The sequence below is a fragment of the Oryza glaberrima genome, chromosome 1 (assembly GCF_000147395.1).
Source record: "Oryza glaberrima chromosome 1, OglaRS2, whole genome shotgun sequence".
Taxonomy (NCBI): Eukaryota; Viridiplantae; Streptophyta; class Magnoliopsida; order Poales; family Poaceae; genus Oryza; species Oryza glaberrima.
The window spans coordinates 3,235,272-3,249,412 of NC_068326.1; the positions used below are offsets into that span (position 1 = coordinate 3,235,272).

Sequence of the window (14,141 nt, forward strand, 5' to 3'; positions counted from 1 at the left end):
TACGCATTAGAACAAGTTTAACAGTATAGTCAACCACTGGCTCCAAATCATATATACTCAATTTAATAGTCAATTCATGCAATAGTTACCTATAAATATATACTGCACTAGTAATATCTTGTCCCACTTGTTATACATACATTGTGTCTTGTAGTATATGATATAGCTGGCTACAAATCTGTAGCCCGCTACTCATAGTCTACTATTGTACCTGCTCTTAGTCAGGGTTGGTTGATCGACCCAGCTATAATTCATGTCGCCTCACACCTCCATGACCTTCCTATCTCATATAGTAGCCACATGCCATTAAATTGGGTATAACAAGGTGTGAACGTCCAGTTGATTAGTTCGTCTTTTCACAACGCACGCACGCCGTAAACTATAAATACGATATGTGTTGTGTTGATCAATTGCTCTCATCGAGTGAACATCTCCGTCCTTCGCTATATCTATATTTTAACTATATGCATCCGCCAGGGCGCCGATAGACCATCACATGTTGAAGATTACATCGATGCAAGTATATAATCATATATAGGCACGATCGACCATCATTGATACTCCAGTTCGAATGATCCATCTAATTCTTGTCGTAACACACATCTAATCTCATTATCTAAGAAATATATCCATCTAATCTAATCACGGGAACCGTAAGTGCGAACAAGCCGCGACCAGATGGCAAGTACGTGGGCGATGAGGACGACGAAAACGCAATCCAAGGCGATGGCCACCCTGGTGACGCCGAGGCTGGCAGCAAGGCACGCGAGGAACGCGAGCGGGATGCCGATCCGTGCCGCGCCGACGTCGAGGAGGTCCGTGAGCACGGCGTCGGGCGCGCGCGGCAGTAAGAGGCGCATGTGCATGCTCACCAGCGCGAGCAGCGACATGTAGGCCGCCCACAGCGTGAGAGTCGTCAGCCTCCACAGGTCGCGGCGGACGCAGCCGGAGAAGGTGGGGTACTGGAGCGCGGTGCACAACGCGTAGGCTGCCCCCGAGGTGGTGAAGATGGGATAGATGGGAAGTAGACGGCCAGAAACCACAGCACGGCACGGTGTATGCCCGTCCTGGCGGTCGTCTCGCCGACCGTCGGCGTCGGTGCAGGCGCCGCCGTCCACGGGAGCACTTTCAAACTCATAGTTCCGTACGTGAGATCGGTCGATCGATATTAATATGGCAGTGACGGAGTGTTACGCGCGGTAGATACCATATGTATAGGCATGCTGTTTTATTTGATCTAACTAGCTAATTCTTCCCGTCTGTTGGCATATGACGGTACGATTCAGTTTTAGTCAATGTATCGGAGAAGGATTTTCTACACCTAGATCTATAGCACCCATCATTTACATGCGACTCAAATAATTATAGAAAAAATAGAAAAAATTTAGTAATATCAATAGTGATGATATAAATCTACACACAAACATACAGGACTAGATTTGATTTACAACTAGAGAAACAATAATAATAAAATCAGACAGTAAATAGTACCCGCACAATGTAGATAAAATTTGTTATTTGAATTTAGACTTGCATGTTTGTATGGTGTCTTATATTATCATACTCCATCTTACCAAATTTTATAAATTTTTTATATAAATTTTTAAATTACATGCATAGCATCTAGGTGTAGAAAATACTTTCCTGCTGCGTGTTCATATACAAGATTAATATATATTATGCCGGCATGTTGTCTAGCTCACGTGTATAAAGCCCGAAGAGATATTCCAGCCCATATATAGGAGAAACACTGCAACTCTACGACTTCGTGCAGATGCGCGTGGCCCGATCCTTGCCTTGATGCATGGCAGATTTGGCAGTGGCGCGGCTACCAGCGATTATGCGCCTTCCACGACCGGAGGCGCTGGCGCGCCTCGACGGCTTGCGGCGGGACGACCGCCGGTGGCGATCGACTCTTGATACATCGCTGACATATCCTGGCGGCCGCCAAGCGTCCAGTGCGGCCTACTTGTATAACTGATAGATCATCTCATGAATTGAAGAGGCAATCAATATTATACTGGACAAGGATTTTCTACAGCTATGCGCCGTGACATCAATCATTTGCCTACGACTCAAATAGTTATAGAAAACTTTAAAAAAAAATTAGTAACATCGATTGTGATGATTAAGTCTATACACAAACATACAGGACTAAATTTGATCTACAACTAGAGAAACAAAAATAATAAAATCAGACGGTGAAGTGAATAGTACCCGTACAAGGCAAATAAAATTTGTTATCTTTGTTTCTTTATATGTCGATCGAATTTAGACTTACATGTTTGTATAGTGTTTTATATTATCATAGTTCATTTTATCAAATTTTATAAATTTTTATATAACTATTTAAATTATGGGATTGTTTATTCCTCATTTAACAAAAAAAACCCTTCCTAGTATCTTGCAAATTTCAGACTATTGGATTGATTTGAGATTCGTGCAAAGTCCACAGAACCCTAACCAGCTAGTTTTCCTTTTTCCTCCCTGCCACTGCACAAGTCGCTTGAGCGCTCCCCTCCTCTCAGCATCGCACGCCTCCTGCACCACCGCCGCCGCCCCACCGTGCCGCCACCCGGCCTCGCCCGCTGGCCGAAAGGTATCAACTGTGCTGGCGAGGCCCCCCAGTCGGCCCCCTCCCCCTCCCTTTCCTCTCCTTTTCCTTAAGCCGGTGGTGGCGAGCTGTCTTTCCCGTTGCTGACGGCGGGGCGCCACCACCGGCTGTCTCCTCCTAACACTCTTTCCGCTTGCCCCCGTCGCCTACACTGGCTCACCGCCTACTCCCGACCCCACGGCTTCGGCGGCGCCACCGCCGGTCTGCCGCCTCCCAAATGGGCAATAGTTAGGAGAGGTGCGCCAGCGGCGAGCAGAAGCAAGGTTATTAGATACCGAAGGAAAGCCCGGCCAGAACCACACGTGCAAGTTTCCCTGCATGTGGCTCGTCCATGATAACTTCTGGCCATCCCTCTAAAGCCGGCGAACTTCCCCCTCTTCCTCCCACCCCTCCTACCCCCACCCCGAGACTCTTATTTGTCGGCCCTCCGCCGGAGTTTAGGTTATCGCCGGCGTCGGAGAAGCAACTGTAGCACGAATCGCGAAGCACATCCAGCTAGCGGTCTAAAATCTGCAAGATTTGAATATTTGAGGTCGTATTTTCTATCGACAGAAGTATAGTGATTCCGTTAAATTATATGCATACACCTAGATGTAGAAAATACTTTCTCATATTAGGCTAGCTATTTTTTTTTAGAACTTAGGCTAGCCATTACATCGACGCAAGTATATATGCAACTACGGTCGATAATCATAAAGTGATCGAATGAATAATGATTTATCTAATTATTGTAGTTATTATAATACTGTACATATCAATGTAATCTCATTGTCTAGTCTAATCACCGGAATGCAAATACGTCCGAACAAGCCGCGACCAGATGGCAAGTACGCGGGCGATGAGGACGACGAAAACGCAATCCAAGGCGATGGCAAAGGTGAAGCCAGCGCCCGTGCCGACGCACGCAAGCCACGCGAGAGGGATGCCGACCCGCACCGTGCCGACGTCGAGGAGGTCCGTGAGCACGGCGTTGGGCGCGCGCGGCAGGAAGAGGCGCGTGTGCATGCTCACCAGCGCGAGCAGCGACATGTAGGCCGCGCACAGCAGGAGGGGCGTCAGCCTCCACAGGTCGCGGCGCCGGACGCAGCCGGAGAAGGTGTCGTCGGGCATGGCGCAGAAGCAGAACATGTAGGCTATCCCGCCGAAGCCGATGAAGGGGATGGATGGGTAGTAGAAGGCCACGAACCGAAGCACGGCACGGTGTATGGCCGCCTTGGCGGTCATCTCGCCGACCGTCGGCGTCGGTGCAGGCGCCGCCGTCCATGGGAGCAGTTTCAAACTCATACTTCCGTGAGATCGGTCTATCTATCGATATATTCTTTCTGGCAGTGGCGCAGAGTGTTGCGGTAGATGCCGTATATATAGGCATGATGCAGTTTAATTTGATCCGAAACTAATTTTTCCTATCCCGTCGGTTGCGCACTAGGGACCATGCAAGGCTAATATGCCGGCGTGGCGGCGCCTCCAGACACCACGTGCGGTGCTCGACGACGATCTCGTCGGCGACCTTCTCGGAGATGGGCGTGCACGGTGGTGTGAGCCACGGCGCGCCGCGTCACCCGCCGCCGACGCCGACGCGCGCGGTGAGGTTGGGCCGGCTCGGCACGACGAAACGCACGGTCCAGACCGCCACGAGTAGGCCCATCATGATTCGGGCCGATTCCCCAAGTCACGGCCCGCTTTGGCACGAAGCTCGATGGGCCATGCCGTGACAGCCCAAGTCCCAGACGGGCCCGTCCGTACTCGCGACAAGGCTCGTGACGACGTCGCTGCTATGCGCGAGGAGGCCGTTGGTCCGTTCGAGTTTCAATTCTGACAGAAAAAAGGAAACCAAATCCAAACGAAATTGACACGATCAATCCTTCGTTCTACGATGCTCCCACATTGATTTTTCCTGCGGAATTGTACTTCTCAAAAGTTTCAAATAAGTAGGTGTAACTAATGAAAATATTGGATGTAGTGATCACCTCTTCCTTCTGTCCCTCCTGCATTCTCATCCTGATATGCTACACTGACTGACAATAAGCAAACACTAGGGCAGAAAGCAGGGCAAACAAGTTCAGTCAAAGCAACAATGTGGTTGAGAATGCCATATATTATTATATTGGACTGTACAGTTTTCTCCATTGAAAAGAGCAGGAGACAACAGCTGACTCAAAGAAGCTGCTGTCTGAAAAAAATTTACGAAATATCATCTAACCCTGAACAATATGGTTTCTAGGAATTTACGGTGAGCAGCAGCTCCATATAATTTGCATTGGCAGGATGCAGCAGGAGGGAAATTGTAACACTATATATGTTCTTGTTTGCTACACGCAGGTGTAACTGTGAGGAAACCATCTTTCCAGCAGAGATTGTTTTAGCCTCATAACCAGGGCGAATAAAGCATAGCAAGGGAAATGCATCACTGCTACCACCAAATACCTGTCATGGATACGATACAGTTCATCAAAAAATCAGTTTGTGGCACAAGAGGCTACAAGTTAAACAATGTGCGACGTATGCAAGAACCTAAAGCATTCACTATCAAGCTGTTTTTGCCAACATTTCGGTTCTGCGACCTTCTAATCTATTTATGGATCCCGCTCCCGCATACTCATATTTTAGGCATACGTTGCGCTGAAATGTATCCCTCAAAGACAATCATGGACCAAAAACATTTCTTCTTTACGCTATAAAATAATGCATGAGTGCATCCACACCAATTATTATTTCAAGTGTTTGCCTTATATTAACAGTTAAAATTTCACCCAATGTTTAGATTCTACATAACAGTACTGCAGTAGCTGCAAGTGTAAGAAAGTTATTTAGCACAACAGATATATTTATTTCATCAAGTAGATCATACCATACAGGAGCTTTAGGAAATGCTAAGTCCAGAAATGGGTAAGGCCACCTGAATAAAATGAACCACATAAATGCATCAAGAAATTTTTACTTTAATTAGAAAACAGGGAAAAGGAGGGAAATGTAAATCAAATATTACCAAATCGATATGCTAGCATGGATGAGCCACTGAACATTAACAAAAGCGCCAGTCCACAGCAAGAAATATGCGATTCTAAACCACGGGAAACGCTGCGATCAGAACATGGTGATTATCAGTGCTCCCGTGAGTTCAAAAAAAGAAGAAGATGAAGAAGTGATTAGTGCTCTGGTGGAGGCATTTACCAGGCTATTCATAGCAGTATCACCAATCATGAACACAACATTTATAGAGTGTGTCCCAATCAGCAACTGCAATATGCAAGCAGAAGCAATTATTATGAAATGCAACTAACAATACTGATAATAGACCCAACTTTCTTCAAAAGAATCACACAAATAACTAATGCAACTTTCAAAGCACACTTTTCATGTACATGTCATACAAACATATAGGATATTCCCATATGTTGAATATAGTCATAGACTAGCTAAATATTCAATAGAGTTGGAGCCTTACTATAATATAAACATATTCTGTTCTTGCAGATAGTTTTGCAACAGCAAACACAATAATGTAGTTCCATTTATGATATTTTCCATCAAACATAATAACCAAGAGAAATTGCTCCTTAAAAAGTTTGAATACTCACAAAATTCATATCATATTGATTGTAGGCAAGGAAAGGGTACAGGATAAACCAAAACACCAGATCTGTAATCATCACAGCACCTGCATTTGTCTGGATACAATAATACATGAGCTGAGAGTTGAAAAGCAAAATGCCGCGAAGTAATAGCATGCAAGAACAGAATAAATTTTCTTCCCTTTTGCTCAACCTCATAACATGTCTACAGTTCAGCAATTACAAGTGAACAAACTTTGTGCTCTAATGTGAATTGACAACAGTTGGGTCATGATAACTAACCTGAAACATGATCTGGAACAGATAACCCCAAAATCCTGCAATTTCTTTGCCACCATGCATTTTACTGTAACAAGGATTTTTTATTGACTGCTCATATACACTTTCCCCAGCTGGAGCAATGATATATGTGCCATGATCTGCACCAGATCTATTGTCGCCATTCTTGTATGAATACTGATAGCATCCATAAATTGAAAGCACCGAACCAAGCTAAAAACGAAAGTGTTAAGGAATCCATTAGTACATATCGAGAAGCAGGCCTTAAACAAACATATACAGTAGAATTTGCTCCATAAGAATCAATTGTTCCAGTTTTGCAGGCAGCATTATAGCACATGGAGCGACTGAGTCGCTGGTGCCGGTAATCATATGAGAACTGGATAACAGAAAGAATATAATAACAGTACACAATAATTCTCTACCAGCAAATCACATACCCCAAAATATAAGGTGACTAGCAAGAAGGTCCACCTGTGAAATGTACAAAACAGCCCAAATCAAACAATTTTCTGAAGATCATAGTTCAGTTAGAAATGTGCACATCTGCAAGGATGGTGAGTCATCTTTGAATTGTGATTACTGAAATTACTGCCTGGAATTAACATCAGGAAGGATGGTGATGGCTAGCTTACTGAGTGTAGTATAGGAAGACACTCCATCCATCGACGACGACATCAACCGCAAGCAGGGAGGCTAAAATGAAGAAAGACACGACGCGGAATGCCAGCAGCCAGCCAGGGTGGATCTGCTCAAGGCATGGTTTCCAGCAATCTTCAAGGTACACAACCCCGGATGCGGCCCGGGGCGGCCGCGCATCCTCACTGTCCTCGCCGCCATCGCCATTGCCGTCCTGTGAGCTCGGCCCCTCGTACTTCCAGATCAAGAAGCATGCCAGGACCATGCAGGAGTAGACCCAGACCGCGCAGAGCATGAACCTCCAATTGAGCCAATACTCCGAAGCAGTGGTGTCGACGGCCATGGTTGATGATGGCATTGCTGCAGTGATGAGGCGTTTCTGCAGCCAGATTCATAATACAGGATATTACTACTCAACCATGCCTGTTCTTCTACTGCAAAATTAGATTCTTGCGCCAAGATAAAGAGAGGAATTATTCTTGCCGACGAAGGGAGAAATGATCAGTACTACGATTCCTATCATTTCCAGATACAGAAAAGAAAAAGAAAAAAAAATATCTACACTAGCCAGATGCTATATGTCCTGATACCCTGCAACCTGGAGCCCCCACGCTTGCAGATGGTAAAGATGCAATATTCCATTTCCATGATTCCATCCACACACAAAAAAAGAAACGAACAATACGAACACCAAGAAACACGCATCGGCGCAGATGAGGAGGGGAGGGAGGAAAACGAACCCAATCTCACTGGTGATTGGGTTCTTGTTCTTGACTTCTCCACTGCCTCTCCTTCTCCAACCTTCCTGCCGCCGCCGCCGCCGCCTCCCTCTCTCCGTCGATTCCTCTCCCTCTCACGACCTCGACGCCTCCATCATCTGTGGCACGCGCACATCAATCAAGAACGTAGGCGAGAAAATCATAAATGCCGGACAGGAACACGGAGGAGGAATCAATCAATCAATCACTCACTCGCTTCTGATTTGGGCGAGGCGAGACGACAGAGAGAGATCTCCAGAGTCAAGCCGCACGTTGACTCCTGCTCTCTCCGGAAGCCACGTGAATGAATCCCCTCCTCCTCCTCCTCCTCTCTCTCTCCTCCACCTCACTCACTCTCGACCACAAGGAACGAACAAACCGAGAAGAAGCCAACCATCCAATCTCCACACATCGCGGCTCAGCTCGGTTAATCTTGGAGCTCCATCCAGCCACGCGCGGGCGGGTGATCTGGAATCGGGAGACGTGGTGAGCCCAGGTGGATCCAGCGACGCCTCGCTCTCACTGACTCGGACAGCTTCGATTGATGGCTCTCACTCGTTTTTTGCTTGTACGGATTTGTCTTTGCGAGTAACCGATCCTTGTGGAAATCGTGGCCGCGTCCTCCTCTGCGTTAATCGTGGACGTCCACGTGTTCGGACGGCTGAAACGGTGCCGTGACGTGGCGCTAAAAGAAATGGGAAATTAGAAATGTGGGGAGCACATAAATAGACTGCTTGTGTAGAAGGTAAAGATGCTATACGTGTAAGTCACACGAACTTGCATATTAGAGGTTGTGTTCTTTGAGACCTATTTCTAATATTACTCCCTCGTTTTTTACTTGTACGGTTTGTACGAGTTTCTAAATAGCTAAACGCTTTGTTTTTTTTATAAATAGTTTCTATAGAAATGTTGCATGAAAAAAAAATCACATTAATCCAATTTTCAAGTTTATTTTAGCTAATGCTTAAATAATCATGTTCTAATAGATCATTATGTTTTATGTAGAAAGTGGAGTTCATCCCATCCTCCACTTTTGAACGTAGCCTTACAATTACAAAACGGTCTATAGTATGGTGGGGTGTAACAGTGTACAACACGCAATGACATTTAACTTTTTTAAAATATGAAAGAAACTTAGTGAGTCTATGTGTGTTTCTTCCTAATAATGTTTAGATATAGTTGAGATTCTTCAAATATGTCCTCTTATGGTTGCTCCTCATTTTATTAAAAATCATCCTATTTAAGCCAACTCCAATCACAAAAAACCACTTCAACGCAGAGTTATAAAATACATAGAAGAGACAAGAAATTTTACGGTGGCAAGAGTATCGTCTAAAAGGAGGACAGGAGGAGTCATTCAAGAAAGCTTTGCAGGTATACTTCAACAAAGTGTTATATGTTTTCTATGCATAATCGGGTGATTATTATTTAAATGTTCTCGATATAACTTTGTCTCGGTTCTTGGTTTCTTGCAATTCCTAATGACCATGAAAGAAACTCACCTGAAAATTGATAGCAAATCATTTATCGGATATGAAAGAAGCAATAGCATATGGATTTTAAAAACTATTGAATTCTGACTCCTAGATCTTTTTGTGAGTCATAACTACAATGAGTTCTTGTTGTCGTAGGAATCAATTGTAATTTCAAAAGCAATTTTTGTTTACAAAATGCTCAATATCTCTTATAATTTGAATTTTGAACATTAGATCTCGCTTATTATTATCCAATCTTGGCTATATCCGAAGGTGGGGGGGGGGGGGGGGGGGGCTAAAGAACGAGCCCAAAGTTGCATATTTACAATCACAAAACAGTCTATGATGGGCGCAATAGTGTACAATACGCAAGGACATGTAACTTTTTTAAAAATACGAAAGAAACTTACTAAGTTAATGTATGTGTTTCTTTCTAATAATGTTTAGATATAGTTGAGATTCTTCAAATCTGTCCTCTTATGGCTGCTCCTCATTTTATTAAAAGTCATCCTATTTAAGTTGACTCCAATCACCACAAAACTGCTTCAACACCGAGTTATAAAATAAATAGAAGAGACGACTGTCTAAAAGGAGCATAGGAGGAATCATTCAAGAAAGCTTTGCAGGTATACTTCAACAAGTGTTATATTTTTCCTATGCATAATCGAGTGATTATTATTTGAATGTTCTCTATATACCTTTGTCTCGGTTCTTGGTTTCTTGCAACTCTTAATCACCACGAAAGAAACTCGGCTGAAAATTGATAGCAGATCATTTGTCTCGATGTTAGGATATGAAAGTAGCAATAGCATATGATTTTTAAACCTATTGAATTCTGAACCTTAGATCTTCTCATGAGTCATAACTACGTTGAGTTAACTTCTTGCAACTCCTAATCGCCATGATAGAAACTCACCTGAAAATTGATAGCAGATCTTTCTTTATGATGGATGGTAGAAGGTTGAGGTTAATGTGTGTTGATTTATTTAGGACTTTGTCTCCCTTTCATTATCTTCCGTCTCAGGACATGTGGGAGCTAAGTCAAAGATCTCGGTGTTGTCGTGAGTGGTAGATAAATAACGATTGCAGTTTGATTTAGGGATCAGTCCCAACCCTGCGAAGCTTAACAGGCAAATAAAACGATAGATACTTCCGTGTATTGGGTGATGACCTTAGTGAATCAAGTATTTAGGTGGCAGAGTTCTACGTAAGTGCTAAAATTCTTGAATAATTATTGCCCTGGCTTCCGAGTATTTCTTTCTTTGCTATGGTGTTTGCAAATTACTATTTTAGGCAAGGATTGAGCAACACTTACTTGGTTTGTCTTGTGATGTGCGAGAAGACACAGGTTCGATCCCTGGATCGGACTCACGTGCTACCTCAGCGGGATTTTCCCTCTTTCCCTAGGACCAATCCTTAGGATTAGTATCGAGCCTCCAATCTTTTCTTAGGAATTAGGCGTGTCCAAAGATCATGTACGAGTGTGCGTGAGCAAGTGACGATAGTCTCCTCTGACGTACATTATAGGGACGTGTCTATCAGACATGTGGGCCCTATCTATGAGGGACTCACATCTCTCTGACTTTAGATAAGGGAACTGCTTTCGAGTAGTGACTTGAGTGTGGTGTATTTGTGGGTTTACCGTTGTTTGTACCCTTTAAAAGAACTCTTTTCAGGTATGCACCCATTACGAAGAAGTCCAAGAATAAAGGAACTAAATGAGAAAGTGCAAGTAAATAACGATCAAGTTCCTGCAACAAAACCAATTGTCTTGCAAGACTCCAACACAAGGAAGCGGAAGGGAAAGCTTCCCATTGGTCAGGTAAACATACTATCTACACCCCATTTGATTTATTTATATATAGTCATTTTTACCTTTCCCTCTTGTTTGAATTATGTTTATGGAGTAGTAAACTATTGTTCCAAATGTGATATGCTTGCTTAAAGACACAACATTTTCACAGGCTTACCATCTCTACTGTGACAGTTTTCCCCCAAATGGTAGCAATGGAAATGTGCCCTCTTACTCTAATAATGTGACGCACACACTTTTAGTATCATACATACACACAACTAGAACCCTTGTCTACGGTATATAAAGGTACTAGTTTGTGTATATACCATTTTTATCTACCGTATTAAAAATGTGGGTCCGCCACACCCAACATTGTGACTTCTGGGACCCATATTCAGCAGAAATGTCAAGCAAATTAAACCACCGAAACACGATTGGTAAATTATAATTAATTTTGTGCATTGCCAATAATCTGAAACCGATAATTCTACTCTATTTTTTTGGCATTTGATAATTCTACTATTTGTAGGCAAGAGATAAAAATGCCCAAAGGACACCACCTCACCAGCTGAACCTGCAAAGCAGCAGGCAAATGAACATTGGTGGATCAGCTTACATGAGCCATCTACTTGGCATAAATCCAACGCAAGTCCATGATCAATTTGGCTTCTCCTCTGCATCCTTTGGCCAGTCCAGTTCCCTGCCTCAAAATCAAGCTACATATTCTGGAATTCTGCCAAGAGAGGGTCAGACTACTGCATACTTGTACTACCCATTTCTGTCATCATTCACCCCAGATGCATCAACTCCTTCAGGTTCAACTAGCAAACAAGGTGTGCTCTACTGCTCTTTAACCTCCATGTCCAATAATTTATATTTGATCTTTTTGTTAATGGAGACATAATTTCCAGTGAGATTTATTCGTTGCAATGATTTTTTTTTTACAGTACATCAAGTTGTTTTGCAACATCCGTTGCCCACTAATCTATGGTCCGATTTTCCGATTCCGAGAAAAAAGAAATTTGTGATAAGATATAGGATAAGTGATAGGTTATCTGATACTATCCATACCCGGTTCTGACTTTAAAGAAAAATGATACGGGAATACCATGATCCGATCGTACCTAACCTAATTTTGCCCTTGCGATTTTAATTAATAATTATTAGGAAGGATAACTATGGCTGGTGATACGTTAACCATTTCTAACTAATAGAAGAAGGAAATATGTTTTTTATTACATAAAACAGGTCACAAAAATCAACTATTAGGAGCACTATAAAAGAGATCATGTAAGTAATGTTTTGTTGGTTTCAACTGATTAATTAGGTACTCCTGTGGCCCATGACAACACCACAGAGCAGCTGAGGAAATTAACTGAAGCAAACACCATTGGTGGATCAAATCCAAGAACATCTAGCCACCTGCTAAATCATCACATATCCAGTGTAAGCTACTGAAAAATCCCCTAAAATTATACTCCTACTTCAGTTATTTTACAAAAAGAAAATATTCAAACTTTTTTACTAACCATTTGCTCATGACTCTTTCAGTTTTTCCCAGTGACTCCTCTTCCCAACACAAACCATGGCAGCTTGGCGCCACTGCAACCTCCAAGAAACGAGCAACCGCCATTGCCGCCCTACGTGAGCTCAGAGATCACCACCACCGGCAATCGCCCTGCCGAGAGCTTCTTCCAGCCGCCGCCGCCGCCGCCGCCGCGGCCTCTGGACACCGGCGCCGGCGACAACGACGACATGGCGGCGGTGGAGCGCGGGCCGCGGTGCGATCTCCAGACCGTCGACCTGCTCAGCCTGGTCGAGTCCGTGGGGACGCCGGGGTTTCTGGCCAACTCGGCGAGGGTGCTGGGATCGATGCACGAGCCTCGCCGTGGTGTCGCCGCCGCCGCGGCGCGCGGCGGCGCTGCGCCGCCGCCTCCTGAACCGAGCTTGGTTCTTGGACTGGGAGACGGCAATGGCGATGGGAGAGAGAAGGCGTGGTCGTACTGGAATAACTCGTCCGCCATGGCGAGGACCATGGAGAGGAAGCGGAGGTCGGAGACGGCGACGGCGATGGCGACGGCGACGCAGGCGAGCCAGGCTCTGCCGGTGAAGACGACGCTGGGCTTGGGAGAGGACGCCATGAAACGCCGTCCATGAAGCTGATGGATCCATCCATGGCGATCGCGTTGAGCAACAGCAAAAGCAAACCAAGGAGACGGCAAGAGAATCTTTGGTTGTGCATGCAAGAACATTCTTTAATTTGGTTCTTTTGATCATTAAACTTTGCAGAAGTTGAAATTTTGGCCATGATTGCTTAAGACATTGGCTTCTTCTTTTAATCTTTAAGCATTTCAGCAGTTACAATTTTGTCTTCCCATGATTTGCTTAAGACATTAGCTTCTCCGTGTGGCTCTGTGCATCCTTGGTTGGTGCAGGTGCCGAGAGTTTTGTTTTAATTGTTCGAAAACATTTGCTTCTTTTGTTATGAAGAATGTTGGATTTTGTTTTATCACTGTGTTTTATTATGAAGAATGTTGGATTTTGTTTTATCATTGTGTGGCACAGCTGTATTACTAAGTTAGTATGCTCTCAGTTTCATCTCTGCTTCTAGCCATGTTCATAACTCTGAAAAATCAGGGTAATATTCTCTTAAGCTAATGGAGGAGGTAGACCAAATCTGAAATCCTGCATTTATTTTTTTCTCTTCTTCTTTCATTGCCTGTGAATATATCATGAAAAATGTGCTCTTACACAGTGATTACAGAAACTCCGTAGGATCTGTTTTTATCATCTTCCTTGTGCACGTGGCACATTTCTTCAGTTTTTCTAAAATGCTGCCACTGTGCCATATGCTCTTCCACAATGCCAGAGATCTGGGCCTGTCTATATATTTTTATTTTTCAGAATATTCTGCAAGATAACATCAATGGTACTCAATGGACGTACAAAGAATTGCCAGAGCAGCTGCTATGTTAAGTTGTTAACAAGTTATCTATGGTACATGTTCGG

General features: G+C 43.9%; 2 protein-coding genes across 3 annotated transcripts; one reads left to right on the forward strand and one right to left on the reverse strand.

Moving 5' to 3' along the window:
* Window positions 1-4,691: 4,691 nt before the first annotated feature.
* Window positions 4,692-8,381, reverse strand: LOC127761256 (uncharacterized). 2 transcript variants are annotated; one of them, XM_052285525.1, is made up of 10 exons: window positions 8,076-8,379; window positions 7,845-7,981; window positions 7,101-7,483; window positions 6,906-6,939; window positions 6,469-6,678; window positions 6,193-6,282; window positions 5,786-5,851; window positions 5,601-5,692; window positions 5,463-5,510; window positions 4,692-5,038 (listed from the first exon to the last, which is right to left on the reverse strand). In XM_052285525.1, the coding sequence occupies exons 3-10, from the start codon at window positions 7,460-7,462 to the stop codon at window positions 4,924-4,926; spliced, it is 1,017 nt and encodes a 338-aa protein (XP_052141485.1). In that variant the 5' UTR covers window positions 7,463-7,483; window positions 7,845-7,981; window positions 8,076-8,379; the 3' UTR covers window positions 4,692-4,923. The 2 variants fall into 2 exon arrangements, with proteins under 2 accessions (XP_052141485.1, XP_052141493.1); XM_052285533.1 differs by lacking the exon at window positions 7,845-7,981 and having other exon boundaries at window positions 8,076-8,381.
* Window positions 8,382-12,887: 4,506 nt separating this feature from the next.
* LOC127760817 (uncharacterized) lies at window positions 12,888-13,576 on the forward strand. The gene has a single exon (XM_052285113.1). The coding sequence runs from the start codon at window positions 12,888-12,890 to the stop codon at window positions 13,287-13,289; it is 402 nt and encodes a 133-aa protein (XP_052141073.1). The 3' UTR covers window positions 13,290-13,576.
* Window positions 13,577-14,141: the final 565 nt, after the last annotated feature.